General features: G+C 41.0%; 1 protein-coding gene across 1 annotated transcript in view; it reads right to left on the reverse strand.

Moving 5' to 3' along the window:
* Nucleotides 1–9,704, reverse strand: part of LOC110957756 (neurexophilin-2) — a 47,778-nt gene extending 38,074 nt beyond the window's left edge. Inside the window, exon 1 of the mRNA XM_022203983.2 lies at nt 9,224–9,704. Within this exon, the coding sequence (XP_022059675.1) occupies nt 9,224–9,277 (54 nt within the window). The 5' untranslated portion in view covers nt 9,278–9,704. The remainder of the gene's footprint in view (nt 1–9,223) is intronic.
* Between the last annotated feature and the right edge of the window lie 4,599 nt (nt 9,705–14,303).

Below are 14,303 nucleotides of genomic sequence, written 5' to 3' on the forward strand. Positions count from 1 at the left end.
ATATGTAACCACTTTAAATATTTAAAAATATTTTCTTGGATTTTTACTCATTTGTTTGAAAATATTTATAAGAATTTTCTTGCCAAATCTGGGGGATTTTTTTTTAAATAAAATTTTTAAGGGAAACTTTTAAGGAATTATTGGAATTTTTGTTACTGAAGGTATTGCAAATTTTCAGAAATTTGAGGAATTTTTTGCTGAATTTTTTGGATTTTTTTCAGACAAAGAAACAATATTTTTTGGAGCCCGTAAATGAGGACAACAGGAGGGTTAAGTTTGTACCAAACTGTGTGCACAAAATAAAGGAGTTTCAGCAGGACGTGCTCAAACATTTTGGTATCACTCAGACATTAAAAATGCGAGATGACAGAAGAGATGGTGCCCTTCTCGTCCTCTCAGGTCACTGTGCAGTGATGGATGTTTGCCCTCTTGGCAGACATGTTGGAGGGCCTCGACACTGCCAGCTCTAATGTCCCTTTATCTGCCTCAGCTAAGTGTTCATTTTTCCCACAGTGCCATCGTAGCTGTAATATCTCAGTGGTAATTGCTGTGTTGATAAATAACATCTTTGTCTAGCCCACCTTGGCCATGACAACGCCGAACAATCAGGCAGCCACAACCCCGCATTCCTTAATTTTCCCTCTTGGCGGTAAAGGCGTTTATACATGTGCTCGCCGGTAATTCATTTTTATCACATCCAGTGCATGCACGTCTGTGTCACATATCTTTACGGCGAACAGATTACGAGTAATACTTTCAAACTGATTCCTTTTCAGGTGTTATTATCTCCTCAGACATCCCCCTCTTTTTTTTAGCCCCCTCCAACTCCTCTCAGCGAGCAATTTTCCTCAGTCACTCCATAAGACTTGGTGAGTCATACACAGGACTATTGTAATAATGGTAGTCCATCCATTCAGGTAGGCAGGGATGCATTAAAATGCTGTGTGAGTGTGTGTTCTGCAGTGTGGGTAGAGCTCAGTTCAAGACAGATCAGGTGTGGTTATCTTGACCTAGACCTCCATATGTGCTTTACCCGCTCTGCCCTCGTCCTCCTTCCCTTCACTCAGGCGGAGACGGGAAGACAGAGAGAACAAACAGATGATGCAGAGGAAACAAAACCAGAATCAGTCTTCGTTTAAAACCACAATCACAGAAAACAGAAGAGAAACACAGACTTTCAGAGAACCAGGCTTCTTCCGTCCCAACAAAAATCTGCAGCCATCTCCATCATCACCGCTTCCTCCTCCAGCGCTCGAGCTGGCAGTCGCATAGAGATCTGAGCGGGAGGCTGGACGGAGGCTCAGGCCGGGAGACGTGAGACCCTCCTGGGGCTGAGGCAGCAGCTGTCCACAGGCCTTCTTTTCCAGATTATCCTGGCAGTGAAACCTGCGTCGCATGGTCTGATGTGGAGCCCAGTGTTCTGCTTCTCTGTCTGGCCGCATTTTCACTGGAGCTCAAGAAGTCACTTTTTCCAACAACAGGTCGGGGGTATTTGGTGCTAATGGCAAAGCATGCACTATGTACTGACTGCTGGAACACAACTCGCTTTTATATTCAGCCCCCGTTTCGTGTCATCTTACTCCTGCAGGACAGCTAATGGTTGAACTCTGTGGTTCTATGACATGTACCGTAGTGGACAGACACTCAGCTTGTGTGTTGTACTAAACTCAGTTATTCAGTGCCAGTGATAATTGGATTACATCTGTAGTGCAGCGCTTTTCTTTCTAAAATACAGAGTTATGGGAATACTCATTATTTTGTGATATTTGCCACAAACCTAACACTTTGCAATCTCACCTGTAATGAACACATATCATTGGTTGTTGAAAGCATTACAGTTTAAATAGGGAGACACTATTATTTGCCTCATTTAGTAGGATTGGAAAGAGCAGTATCTAAGTACAACTGCATCTTACAATACCTTCACTACATTTTAACAATAATTTAGCTTATCTGGCAGCTGTAGGTGCTGGTTTGCAGAATATGGTGCTATATTCTATTTGACTTAGAATATAGTGCACTAGTGAGCAAACAAAAAAAGTAAATGTGGAATATGAAATATAGCTTTTCCAGGACTTTGCAACATCAAAACCTTGGGTGCTGATGCATTTATACGAAATCTAGTAATATAAGCACTGACACAGGTCATTCTGCCTTAAATCCTTTAAGTATTTTGATACTTTATATACATTTTATTAATAATAATCCTATACTTTAATTTGTACAGTTTGGTAGATTTTCTACATGATATTAAAATTATAATTTACTACAAACTGGTGCCTTTTGATTGCTTTAGTATCTTTGATTTTTTGCAAATTTTTTTTGACAATTTCCACCCCAGTAGTGTTGTATGTGACAACTTCTACATGCTATCAACAGAACTCAAGCTTTTGTGTTGTTGCTAAAGCATTCAGACTCAACTACTGATTTCAAAACGACAAACAAAATAGAAATTTTTCCTTCAGCCAGCGGAGGTAGCAAATCACCAAAAACGAAACCAACGGAAGCTCATTTTGTTGTACTTGAGTGCTGCCATGATGCAGTAAACTGTTACCATATGAAAGACATTCTGTTTACCATTTTATATTAACTTGAGCTTTCTGGAACAGCACGAGAGCCCAGACGATACAGGAAGGGGGGCGTTTATTCAACTTGTGTGTGCTTCTGCTTCTCTGATTTCCATGTTTTTCTTTCCAACATTAAAGCTTCAACCAATTGCCAACGTTATTTGCAGTTATGTGAAAGCCCACCATCTGGCATTCACAACCCAGTCAATCCAAACCAAAGCAAGTCTCCTCTGATAGCTGGAGGCGAGTTTGTAAAAATTTACTGAAAAATTAGCTTTATTTCATGCACAATCCTTTCTTCTTCTCTTACCTCAAGTAGCATGTGCTATTTGAAAAGCATTTATTTGAAAATAACTATGAAGCCCAGATAAGACGCGGAATACAGGGGGATCAAATACACCAGTAAAAACGTCTCCTTTACAGCAGATTGTAGTATTATTAGTGCTTCAGATCACCTAACTGTGCTGAGTTTATGCATCCATGGCGTCAGTTATAGGCCTACGTCAACTTGTATGCATTGATTTGCTGAGTCGGAAAAATCCACAAATAACATCATTCAAGTCAATATGTATTGGTGTTACAGTTCAGATATTATTTAGGTGACTGGCTTGGTCAGTAGCCTCTTGTTTTTACTGGTATTTGGAGCTTTAATAACAGTGTAGTTGGCTCAATGATTGAGCATTATGACAGAAAAACCTGTAAAATTCTGCACTGATTTAAAGAAAATACATCATAAAGACTTCAAGTTTGATGATTCCAGCTTTCCTTTTATAAAAGTGACATCCCATAAACTAAAATTCAGTGCTGCTCTAACAACTGATAACCTCTGAAAATAAATCAAAAACTAACAGAACACTTGAATCTGTAAAAGGTGCTGAATTAAGAACAAGACTCTTACACCATTCAGACAGGGGAATTATTTAGTCCAGCATGCAGATCAAAACTTTAACACACCTGATAGTGTGTGACTATCAGTGTTTTCCATTTTTATTTCAATATATGCCTGTTGTTAAATTAATTAAGGTGACATTGGACACATAAAAGAAGATTTACTCACAATTCATTCTTCGAAATGAAAGGGCAACTTTAGTGAGCTTCTTATACTTCTGCTTATTTATATATTTCAGGTACGTTCATTTTAGAAATACCTTTTTCTGTGCTTTTATTGTCTCTTTCTTGAGGCAAAAAGTGTCTTCCAGTACCCATGAATCCAGCAAACCCAGCAGACTTAGGAGTGTCATCTGAAGTAACACGTGATCAAACTGTAGAGATCATAAATCTCCAAAACTAACACACAAACTGCATCACATTCATAGATATCGCAGGAAAATTGTTTCACAACTGGTGTCATTTCATAATCTCAGCAGGTACTGACTAAATACGTGAAGGACAAGTTTTCATACCCAAAAAACACAGTGAAAAAGATGAATTTAAATCTGTAATGTCTGGGAAAATCTGTAACAATAAAATGAAGCCGCAGTGAATCTAAAAATGTGTTTAATTTGGAAGGAACAGGATAATGCTGCAGATCGGTGTCAGTGGCTATGCCTCTGAAAGGTGTAGCACGTAAATACAGTGAAAACAGCTTTGATGTAAAGCAGGACTTCCTGCAACAAGGTCAGTAGGCCCAGACTGAGAAAAAAATTTAACTTGCATCTTGATTTTTAAACACTTCAAGAGGGCCGATCCTAAAATTAGTTCCAAAGCTGGTTAGAAATATGACAATGACAACACCAGCCTCTGTTCTCCAGCTGTTTCTTTTCTGTTCCAGAAGTGTGATCTACGTCTGCATTCAAACCCGAAACCCATCTGCTGTGCTTCAGACTGGCGGAAGTAAGTAAATCTAACATGTTTGATACTTTTATCTTTTTAAGCTGGATGTGAAAAGTTCATTCCTTTCCTATCCTCACAATAAACTCACATAATTGTTCTGACATTCATATGAAAGTTGTGCTTTTAGAAGCTACTTTGAGACACATGCTTTAGACAGAAACATGAACTTGTTTGCAATAACCTCAGATTATTTTTCCATGATGATGCTCCACAGCATTAGAAAGAGGAGAGGGGCGGGCTCTAACGATAAGATGCGGCTACCTTCAGCTGCACAACCAGACTGTTTTCGCTGCACTGAAAGTGACAGAAAACATAAAATCCTTGAAATTAATTAAGCTTGAGAACTGTTGTGTTGCACAGTTTGAATACAAATTCGCTTGGTGTGAGAACGGTACAAGGCCATCGCATGAAACAACACAACAATAAGACTCGTAATGTGCAACTGTTAAGTTAAAAAATACCGTGGCTCATTAACTGAAGCAGCATCAGAGTGAGGATTAGTAGAAGGATGTAGCAAAACACTTCTACTTCAGTACTCTGCTCAAGTACAAATTTGAGATTCTTGCACTTTGGTATTTCAATTGTATGCTCTTGTACATGTTAGAGGGAAGAGAAATATTGTATTTCTTACTCCACTTTACTGTTACGTGCTACATATGATCAGCTGATGATGTACTGCTATAGATTAAACCACCTGATTATACACAAAATACTTCAATTCAGCTCCAGCTCAACCAAATACAGGAATGTGTGGACAGTTTAAGGCTTGACGCACTCGACTAACTCTTTCAGAACCGTTTTCAGGGGTGAAAAATGGACCTACTCCAGGTTCAGAGCTGTTCTAAAAACTGCTGATTTTTCAAACTCTGAGAAAATTACGTGCCATTTTTTTCATCAAAACACACCATACGACGTAGCACAACAAGCAGCATTGCAGCAACCACCGCACTTCCACGCCCTGCTGTTTTGGCACGCTTGGAGCTGACGTTATTCGCAAAATTATTACATCACCTCATGAGTGTGGTGAAACCCGAACGGCACTGGAAAAAAGATGCTGCGAGGAACGATTCGGTGAATGTTCGCACCACCTCACACCTGCCTGAGTTCCTGTACCTGATTACAGTAAAATGATACTTCCACAAGAATGCATCAGAAATACTCCTCTAGCAATTTAATATATATATATATTTTGCACTATTTACTTTGAATACTTGAAGCACATTGTGTTAATAGCACACATATGGGTTCAAGCAATGCTTTCAGGAGTTTTACTGATTTTCACGGTGTGGCCTAAAATGAAACAGAATTGTAATAGAGTAGAATCATGCTGCATATATACGATGCCGTAGCTGCATCTCTGACCCAGGAACGCCTCCAACATCTGCATATGGAACATGAACAGGTGGCTCTAACAGGAAAACAAACACCGGCTCAGCGGCGAGAACAGCGGCTCCTTGTGAACTCCTGAATATGTTCTGGGTTTCTTCTCTTCTGTGTCTTAATACCAAAAAATACCACTGTCTTATCAATAATTTCACACGTAGCGCTTCCTTTCTTATAACTTCTGGTGTAGTCGAGCTGTCAGTCAAAGAGAGGCTGCTCACTTGGTTTGTAATTTAATTCTGCACCATTAACCTGCTGTATGCTTCCATTATTACACACACGTGACCTAGAATTTGCAGAATACTACTGGGATTTTAAAGGAGTTCTTACACATATTTGGCTTTACTTCTTTATATTTTTTAAAAATAACGCTTTCATTGAAACATTGAAAATGCAGTTATGTATAAATGTGCAGTCCCACGTGAGATCCATTATGCACAGCAATGTTTTTTTTTTGTCTACATTACTCTAAAACATAGGACAGCTTTGCACATTTAAATTTAAATTCCCTCTCCTCAGGGCTAATACAAAGCCTGAGGTGAAACTATTCACCGCATCAAGCAAGAGATGACTCATTTCACAAGTAATGGTTTGTCAAAAAATGGGTTCATAGGGCTGTTGAAAGGGGGAGAAAACAAATTAAATAAAATGGATCGCTGCTTAACCTTAAGCAAACCACATTAAATTCATTAAAATACTGTATGAATCTGTACCGGGGCTTTTTGTTGTTGTTTTTTTTCTGAGGTTAAAGAATTCTTTGATCTCTGGGAGCAATTTCAGCGGCAGCAGATACAGCAGTAATGTGATTGCTTGTGTCATCACGATTCTACAGATTACACATCTAATCGCTTCGTGAACTGAGAATATCATTTGTGCAGATCACAGGCCAGCGGTGCCTCCTCCTGCTTGTTCAAACCGGGATGCTTGACGGCTTAGATGATCCACAGACGGACAGATGGATGGACAGAAAAAAGACAGCAAGTGGGAGGGAAAGCACCAAGCACCTGGTTTAATCTGTGGTTTCTGATGCCTCAGATTTTTCCCTCCACAATGTGTAACATGTGGGCACACTTTTCAAAGAGACACTGAAACGCAAAGCTATGCAGAATATATGAGACGTGATTGCAAAGGAAGTAGGACTATATATAATGAAATTAAAGTGACTCAGTTGCTGTAATATCCCTGGGGTATATAGCTAGTTGTTTTATGGGGGGAGATAAGAGGATTTTGTCAGGTTGAGATGCTGGCTAATGCTATTGTTTCTACTGGGAGCATAAAACAGCAAAGAAGCTTTTCACACATCTTTTCTTCTTTTGTAGTGCTGTTACTGTAGATATCATTTCAAAGCACAGGGTGGAAAAAAAAATCTGAAAATTGCAGCATAGGACATCATATGGAGGAAACGCAGCTGCTTTATTGTTCTTCCTGTGAAAATGAGAACCCACCCGAAATACATCTGTTTAGATTAAAACAAATTCATTCTTAAGGAGATGTTTGGATAATAATCTGTAAAAATGAGCGCAGTGAGAGAATGTAAAATGAGTCTGAGGATGCCCTCCCCATGCCTCCTTGCAAAACACCCAAGCGCACACTTACATATGCGCCTAAATAGGCCTCTAAGTTACTTTAAATGACCACTGAGGGGGAGTTTAGCTCAAAGAGATGGTCATATTAAGTCGGTTAACGCTGCCTTCCCTTCTCTTTCTGCTGACTTTTCTTTCCCCCCCTGCCTCCCCTTCTGTTTACACAATTTTTCACCTGCCTTTGCCGCCTCCTTTACCTCCTCACTTCTTAATCCCTCGAGCTAATCGTGCTCCCACCGATGTAACTTGTCATATTATGTCAGCTAAATCACTGTCATCACACCACAGAGTTGTTAAAAAAAAGATTCGACCCTCTTCCCCTCGCTTTCTCTCTTTTTATTCTTACAAAAACAATCTGAAATGGCACACTACCGCCAAGCATAATCTAATATCAAGTCAATCCAACTACTTGAACCCAAACTGAGCTCTCAAGTGGACGAGACGCAGCAGGAGAAACGATTTGCATTCCATCTTCAAAAGGAGCGTTATTATCTATCACAATGCAACCTAACCCCAATATGACAGCAGCCAACAGCGTTTCTTTTTTAAATCACACACCACACACTCCTGTCACCAATTTTTTTTCTGTTGTTATTGTTGTTTTGGAGAGAATGCCGGCTACAATGGGCCACCGAGCATATCTGCTGGCAACGAAGGTTTCCCACCCGTCCGCCCCCTCAGCTCCTTCCAGTCCATAACACCACACTTTGTCACTCGAATCAAGTGACATTTGGCGGCTAAAAGGACTTGTTTTACACTTCGGGGCTGCGTTCTTAGCATTGTAAAAATAGGAAATTATAAAGCATTGTCAATTTCTCGACAAGATTTAACAGCATCAGCCTGACACAGCAAGTGACTTCTCAAAAAAATTTAAATATCAGTCACAGTAGATGAGTCGAATTCCAAAAAACAAGGAAAGAGGAGGAAAAAATCAAGGAGTCAGAGGTGAGGAAAGGGGATAAGAAGAGGAATATGATGAAAAGGTCATGTTTTTATTCTCTTTCATTTTTCTGCTGAGGCCAAAGTCCTGCTGAGTACAGATGGTGTGGATCTGCTGGGACAGATAACCTCCTATTGTATTCTGTTGTGCTGTCCTGCATTGTGTTCTGTCATGTGTGGTGCTCTGGATATAATATGTGCATTATTGCTGTCAGTGTAAAGAATTCAAGAAAAAAAAACTCCATAATGCCCCGAACAGCCAGGGGAGCGCGCGCACACATGCACGCCCGCACGCACTGTGAACCACACATATCAGCAGCCGCAGCAGCCAAAGTAGTGCGCACAAACTCCACGACGAGATAATAAAACAAGCCACGGGCGTGTTTAACTTCTGAAGAAAAAATTAGAGGAAGTTGCTGCGAGCGCAAATAGATAAATAGATAAGAAGGGCTGCTTAGCTGGGAGTGAAGGGGAAACGCACAGACAGCAGAAATCTGGTTTGGAAACCGGGCAAAAGTGCGCTTTTTCTACGTTCCCGGACAAATGAAACCAAGAAAAGCCTCTTTTTGCGCTTTTTTTGCGCACTCGTGAAGATATAACAACTTCCAAGCAAGTTTTAGCGAGCAAAGGTTTTCCTCTCCCGCTGGAATAGGGCTCCATCACCAGAAACTAAACCTGCTAGTCCAGCTGGATGCGATTTCAATAAAAAAATATTTATGTGAAATAGTAAAAAAAAAAAAAAAAAAAAAACGTTATCGCTCGTGTCATTTATTTCAGGTGAGTGATTTCTAGGAACCTCTAAAAGGAGATGTTTCTCCTTTTCTACAAACGCTGCACCTCAAATCTATATGAAAAAGATATATCTTTTTAAAGTTTTTTTCTCTCTCTTTTGTCTTCTTGGCATGATAATAAACTCACCTTCCGTAGGATCCACTGGCAGAGGAGAACTATGGTCCAACCGAGAACCTGCATGTCACCTTCCTTAGAGCGGACCACCCCAACAAAAAAGCTACACGTCTCCCCGGCTGAACATATAAAGACGCACCGCGGAGTCCAAGCAATCCCAAACGGCAGGTCGATGAGTGACAGGTGTCAGAAAAACCGCGCGTAAAGTTGTGCGTTTGCTTTGTCAGTGTCACAATTTGGGGTTTCTTGTGGCAAACTTTCGGCGGCGCTTTCAGTTTCTCGGCTCCGTCTCATGTGGCACATCCATGGTGTGGGCTCTCCGCTCACGCTGGCCGCCTTGGCTGGAAGTTTTTGCGCGAAGTCAGTTTGGGGAGGTGAGGAAGGCAAAGAGCGGATCTCATGGAGGATCACCAGCGCTTCTTGTGTTTTTTTGGGATACTGACTGGTTGATTTTGAGAGGGGAGATGTGTCGCACTCTCTCCCTCCCTCACTTCCTCCCTCTCTCCTTTCCTCTCTCTCTCTCCCTCCTCTCTCGCTCCGTGTCCATGCGCGCGTCACGGCGCACAGCTGCTTTTTCCTTCATTGGAAACCACACTGACCACAACTGCATGTAGATGATTTGGTCCGGTCAGTGCTCAGATGATGAGGGGACTGTTTACGCTCTTCCAAGCACTTAATCACAGAGGATGTCGACAATTATGTTTCAGACAGAACGTTTGTTATTGGAAACTGTTGACACTTGAATAAAACATATTTTAAGCAAATGAAATGAAATAAAATCTGACATTTCCAAACCTGACAAATGTGAGGTTTTGCTGCTTTTCTTAGTCCCAGTAAATTGGATTTATTTGTGCTTTTTGAATAATGGTTGGAAAAAAAAACAAGCAATCTGAGCATATCCCCTTTGGCTCTTGGGAAAATGTTTTGTTTTTTGCTCATTTTTCACAGTTTCTGATTAAAATTTCACCACCCACTAAAACATCCATACATTAATGAATATTGAAATACTATCTCCCACAGTACATTCTTAATGAACCATCCTATACTTGTAATATAACATGATATCTACGTACTATAGCCTTTATCATACAATTATGAACTTGGACTAACTCACGTGAAAGTGCAATTTTTTATCTGCATTCATACATCAGATAAAATACAAGCAAATCATATGCAGACAGACAGATCAATCAACAGATCTACAACCCTGTAAAATGTCAAACTGATTATAAATTGGAAAATCGACAGCACACACACCTGCTTCGGATAGTGGTGATACCTAATTTAACACCCACTAACTAATATGTGACTGTGTTTCTCTTTGTGACAGCCGAACACCTCAGTAAATGGGGAACAATCATTATCTCACACAGAAACACAAACCCCGACTGCTACGTTTAAGCGACTGGCTGTGATGGAGGCCAACAGCCCAAGCTAGCCAGACTATAAATTCCCAGAAAAACAATTTTGAAATATTAATGTTGCATGGATATATTGGGGCAGCGTGGCCCCGCATCTCTCCCTGATGGCCGGTCCCAGCTGCTGCCAGCCGGATTGTGCCACCTTTAAAATGAACTGATCTGGGATGCGCCGTGTTTGCTCGGCTGTCTCGCAAGTTTGTGCGGAGATCAGTGTGTCTGCGGCGTTGCACGACGCTGTCAGTGACTGAGTGAGCAGCTCTTGTGTGTAAGCATAATGTCCATCTCGACTTTCTGTCCGTGTTTGATAAAGTATGTCTCTTCTGCGTAACTGTCTGTCTGAATGACTGACTGACCAGCTGTCTGTTTCACCAGTGTCCCTTCGTATTCCTGTCCATCTTAATGTTTTTCAATTTGTTCCTCTGTCTGTTTCCAAATATGTACTACACACCAACTCTTCTTTCTTTCTCCCTCTCCTCGAAGAGAATTTGATTTCTTACACTCTCTTCTCTTCAGCCACGCTGTAGATATTATCTATCCTGTGAACAGAAAAAAACAAAACGGTTTTTTGGTCCTGAATCCAGACACGTAAGCCTCCAGATCAAACACAGGCGTTGCTACTCGTTCCTCTTCTGATACACCTGTGGCATGTCCGCACACTTTCTTCATTTTGCCGTTTGACAAGGCCAGTTTTTGGGACTGCTCCGTAAAGCACACGTCGTGTTGACGGGCTCAGAGGCGGCCAAGTGAGGCTGTTCTGTCACAGATGAAGAGGAGTGCAAAATGAACAGCTCTGTGTCTCTATATATTGTACATTAGCAGTCTGTTATCAGTCGCTGGAATGCAGCCTCTTTGCAGCCGCTCTGTGGCTTTCATCAGTGTGTGAATGACACAGCATTGCCTCCCTGCGAGGGAAAGAGTCACTGCACACTGGGGCAAACAATAGCACCAGGCTCTGTGTTTGCACAAAGAAAAGGAACGGAGTGGGAGAAGAGATTGAATCGACTCCTCCTACCGGCGACGTCTGACGTTACGGTGAGCGTATTGCGTCATTTCCTGTTTCAGCACTGTGTCGTGTTGTTAGCATGGCTTCTGCTTCTGCCTCTTCCTCTCCCTCTCTCTCCCTCTCCTGCTCAGTGTGCCACATGTTTAGTTATTCCTCTGCCTCCTTTAGTGATAACGATATGTGTAATAAGTGCAGCCTTTTTGTAGTTGTGGAGGCGAGGCTCTCCGAATTGGAATCGCGGCTCCGCACCATGGAAAATAACCCGCTAGCAGCTAGCCAGGCCCCCTTAGCCGGTGCGGACCGCAATAGCTTAGCTAGTGTAGCATCTGTTAGCCGTCCCTTAGCAGCGCCCGAACAGCCGGGTGGATGGGTGACAGTTCGTAGGAAAAACAGTCCTAAACTCAAGCCTGCTGTCCCGGCTCACCACAAACCGCTTCATGTTTCTAATCGTTTTTCCCCGCTCAGCGACACACCCGCTGAGAAACCAACTCTGATCATTGGCAGCTCCATAGTCAGAAACGTGAAGCTAGCGACACCAGCGACCATAGTTAAATGCCTCCCAGGGGCCAGAGCGGGCGACATAGAAGCAAATTTGAAACTGCTGGCTAAAGATAATCGTAAATATAGTAAGATTGTTATTCACGTCGGCGGTAACGACACCCGGTTACGCCAATCGGAGGTCACCAAAATTAGCGTGGCATCGGTGTGTACTTTCGCCAAAACCATGTCGGACTCTGTAGTTTTCTCTGGACCCTTGCCTGATCTGACCAGCGATGACATGTTTAGCCGCATGTCGTCGTTTCGCCGCTGGTTGTCTATGTGGTGTCCATCAAACGACGTGGGCTTTATTGATAATTGGAGCTCCTTTTGGGGAAAACCTGGTCTGATTAGGAGAGACGGCATCCATCCCACTTTGGCTGGTGCAGCTCTCATTTCTAGGAATATGGCTGATTTTATTAGTACTCCTAAAGCATGACAACCCAGAGTTAAGACCAGGATGCAGAGTTGTAGTCTTACACACCTCTCTGCAGTTTCCTCACAGCTGTCACCCTCCAGTAATTCAGTTAACTTTATTGAGACTGTGTCTGTCCCCCGACCACCAAAATTCAATAAATTACACAAATCAAAAATATACAAAAGAAATAGTAACCACAAAAATTTAATAAAAATTAATACCACTATTTCAACAGAACACAGAGACAGGAAAATTAAATGTGGTCTGTTAAATATTAGATCTCTCTCGTCTAAATCTCTGCTAGTAAATGAGTTGATAACTGATCACCAGATTGATTTGTTCTGTTTGACTGAAACCTGGTTGCAGCAGGAAGAATTTGTTAGCCTAAACGAATCAACTCCCCCTAGTCATATTAACTGTCATATTCCTCGAATCACAGGCCGAGGAGGAGGAGTAGCAGCAATCTACCATTCTAGTTTAAAATTGAACCAGAGGCCTAAACCTGATTACAGCTCATTTGAAAATCTCACTCTTAGTCTCTCTCATCCAAATTTGAAAGCTCAGAAACCAGTTTTATTTGTTGTTATATATCGTCCTCCTGCTCCTTATTCTGAGTTTTTATCTCAATTCTCAGACTTTTTATCTGAATTAGTGCTCAGTTCAGACAAAGTTATTATTGTGGGTGACTTTAACATTCATGTTGACATAGACAGCGACAGCCTTACAACAGCTTTTAATTCATTATTAGACTCAATTGGGTTTTCTCAACATGTAAATAAACCAACTCATAGTTTTAATCACACTCTTGACCTTGTCCTGACTTATGGCATAGAAATTGAAGAGTTAACAGTATTTCCCCAGAACCCTCTTCTTTCTGACCATTTTATGATAACATTTCAATTTAAAGTAAAGGATTGTTTAGCAGCTGAGAACAAATATCATTACAGTAGGTGTTTGTCTGACAATTCAGTATCTAAATTTAAGGAAATAATACCCTCACTGTTTACTTCAGCAACATTTACTGATAAATCAGAAGGCAATTATTATTATTTTACCCCCACAGAAGTGGATTATTATGTTAATAATGCTTCAGCCTCACTGCGTACAACTCTTGATAGTGTTGCACCTGTAAAAAAGAAAGTTATATCTCAGAGAAGACTTGCTCCTTGGTATAATTCCCAGCTGCGGACTTTAAAGCAGGCATCCCGAAAGCTGGAAAGAAAGTGGTATTCCACTAATTCAGAGGAAGTGTATGTGGCTTGGAAAAATAGTCTAGTAATCTATAAAAAAGCTCTTCGTAATGCCAGGACAACTTATTATTCATCTTTAATAGATGAGAACAAGAACAACCCTAGGTTTCTCTTTAGCACTGTAGCCAGGCTGACAAAGAGTCAGAGCTCTGTTGAACCTTGTATTCCTTTAGCTTTAACCAGTAACAACTTCATGAGCTTCTTTACACATAAAATAGTTATGATTAGAGATAAAATTAATCTGGCCCTTCCTACAAATGTCACAGATGCTTTTGAATTGGCTGTTAGACCTGATGAATCTTTAGAATTCTTCACTCCTATATGTCTCTCTGAACTAATTTCAACAGTTTCTACATCCAAACCATCAACATGTCTTTTAGATCCTATCCCAACTAGACTCTTCAAGGAGATTTTACCTTTAATTAATTCTTCAATGTTAGATCTGATTAATCTCTCTCTAGTA

Source organism: Acanthochromis polyacanthus, chromosome 5 (genome assembly GCF_021347895.1).
Source record: "Acanthochromis polyacanthus isolate Apoly-LR-REF ecotype Palm Island chromosome 5, KAUST_Apoly_ChrSc, whole genome shotgun sequence".
In the NCBI taxonomy this organism is placed as follows: domain Eukaryota; kingdom Metazoa; phylum Chordata; class Actinopteri; family Pomacentridae; genus Acanthochromis; species Acanthochromis polyacanthus.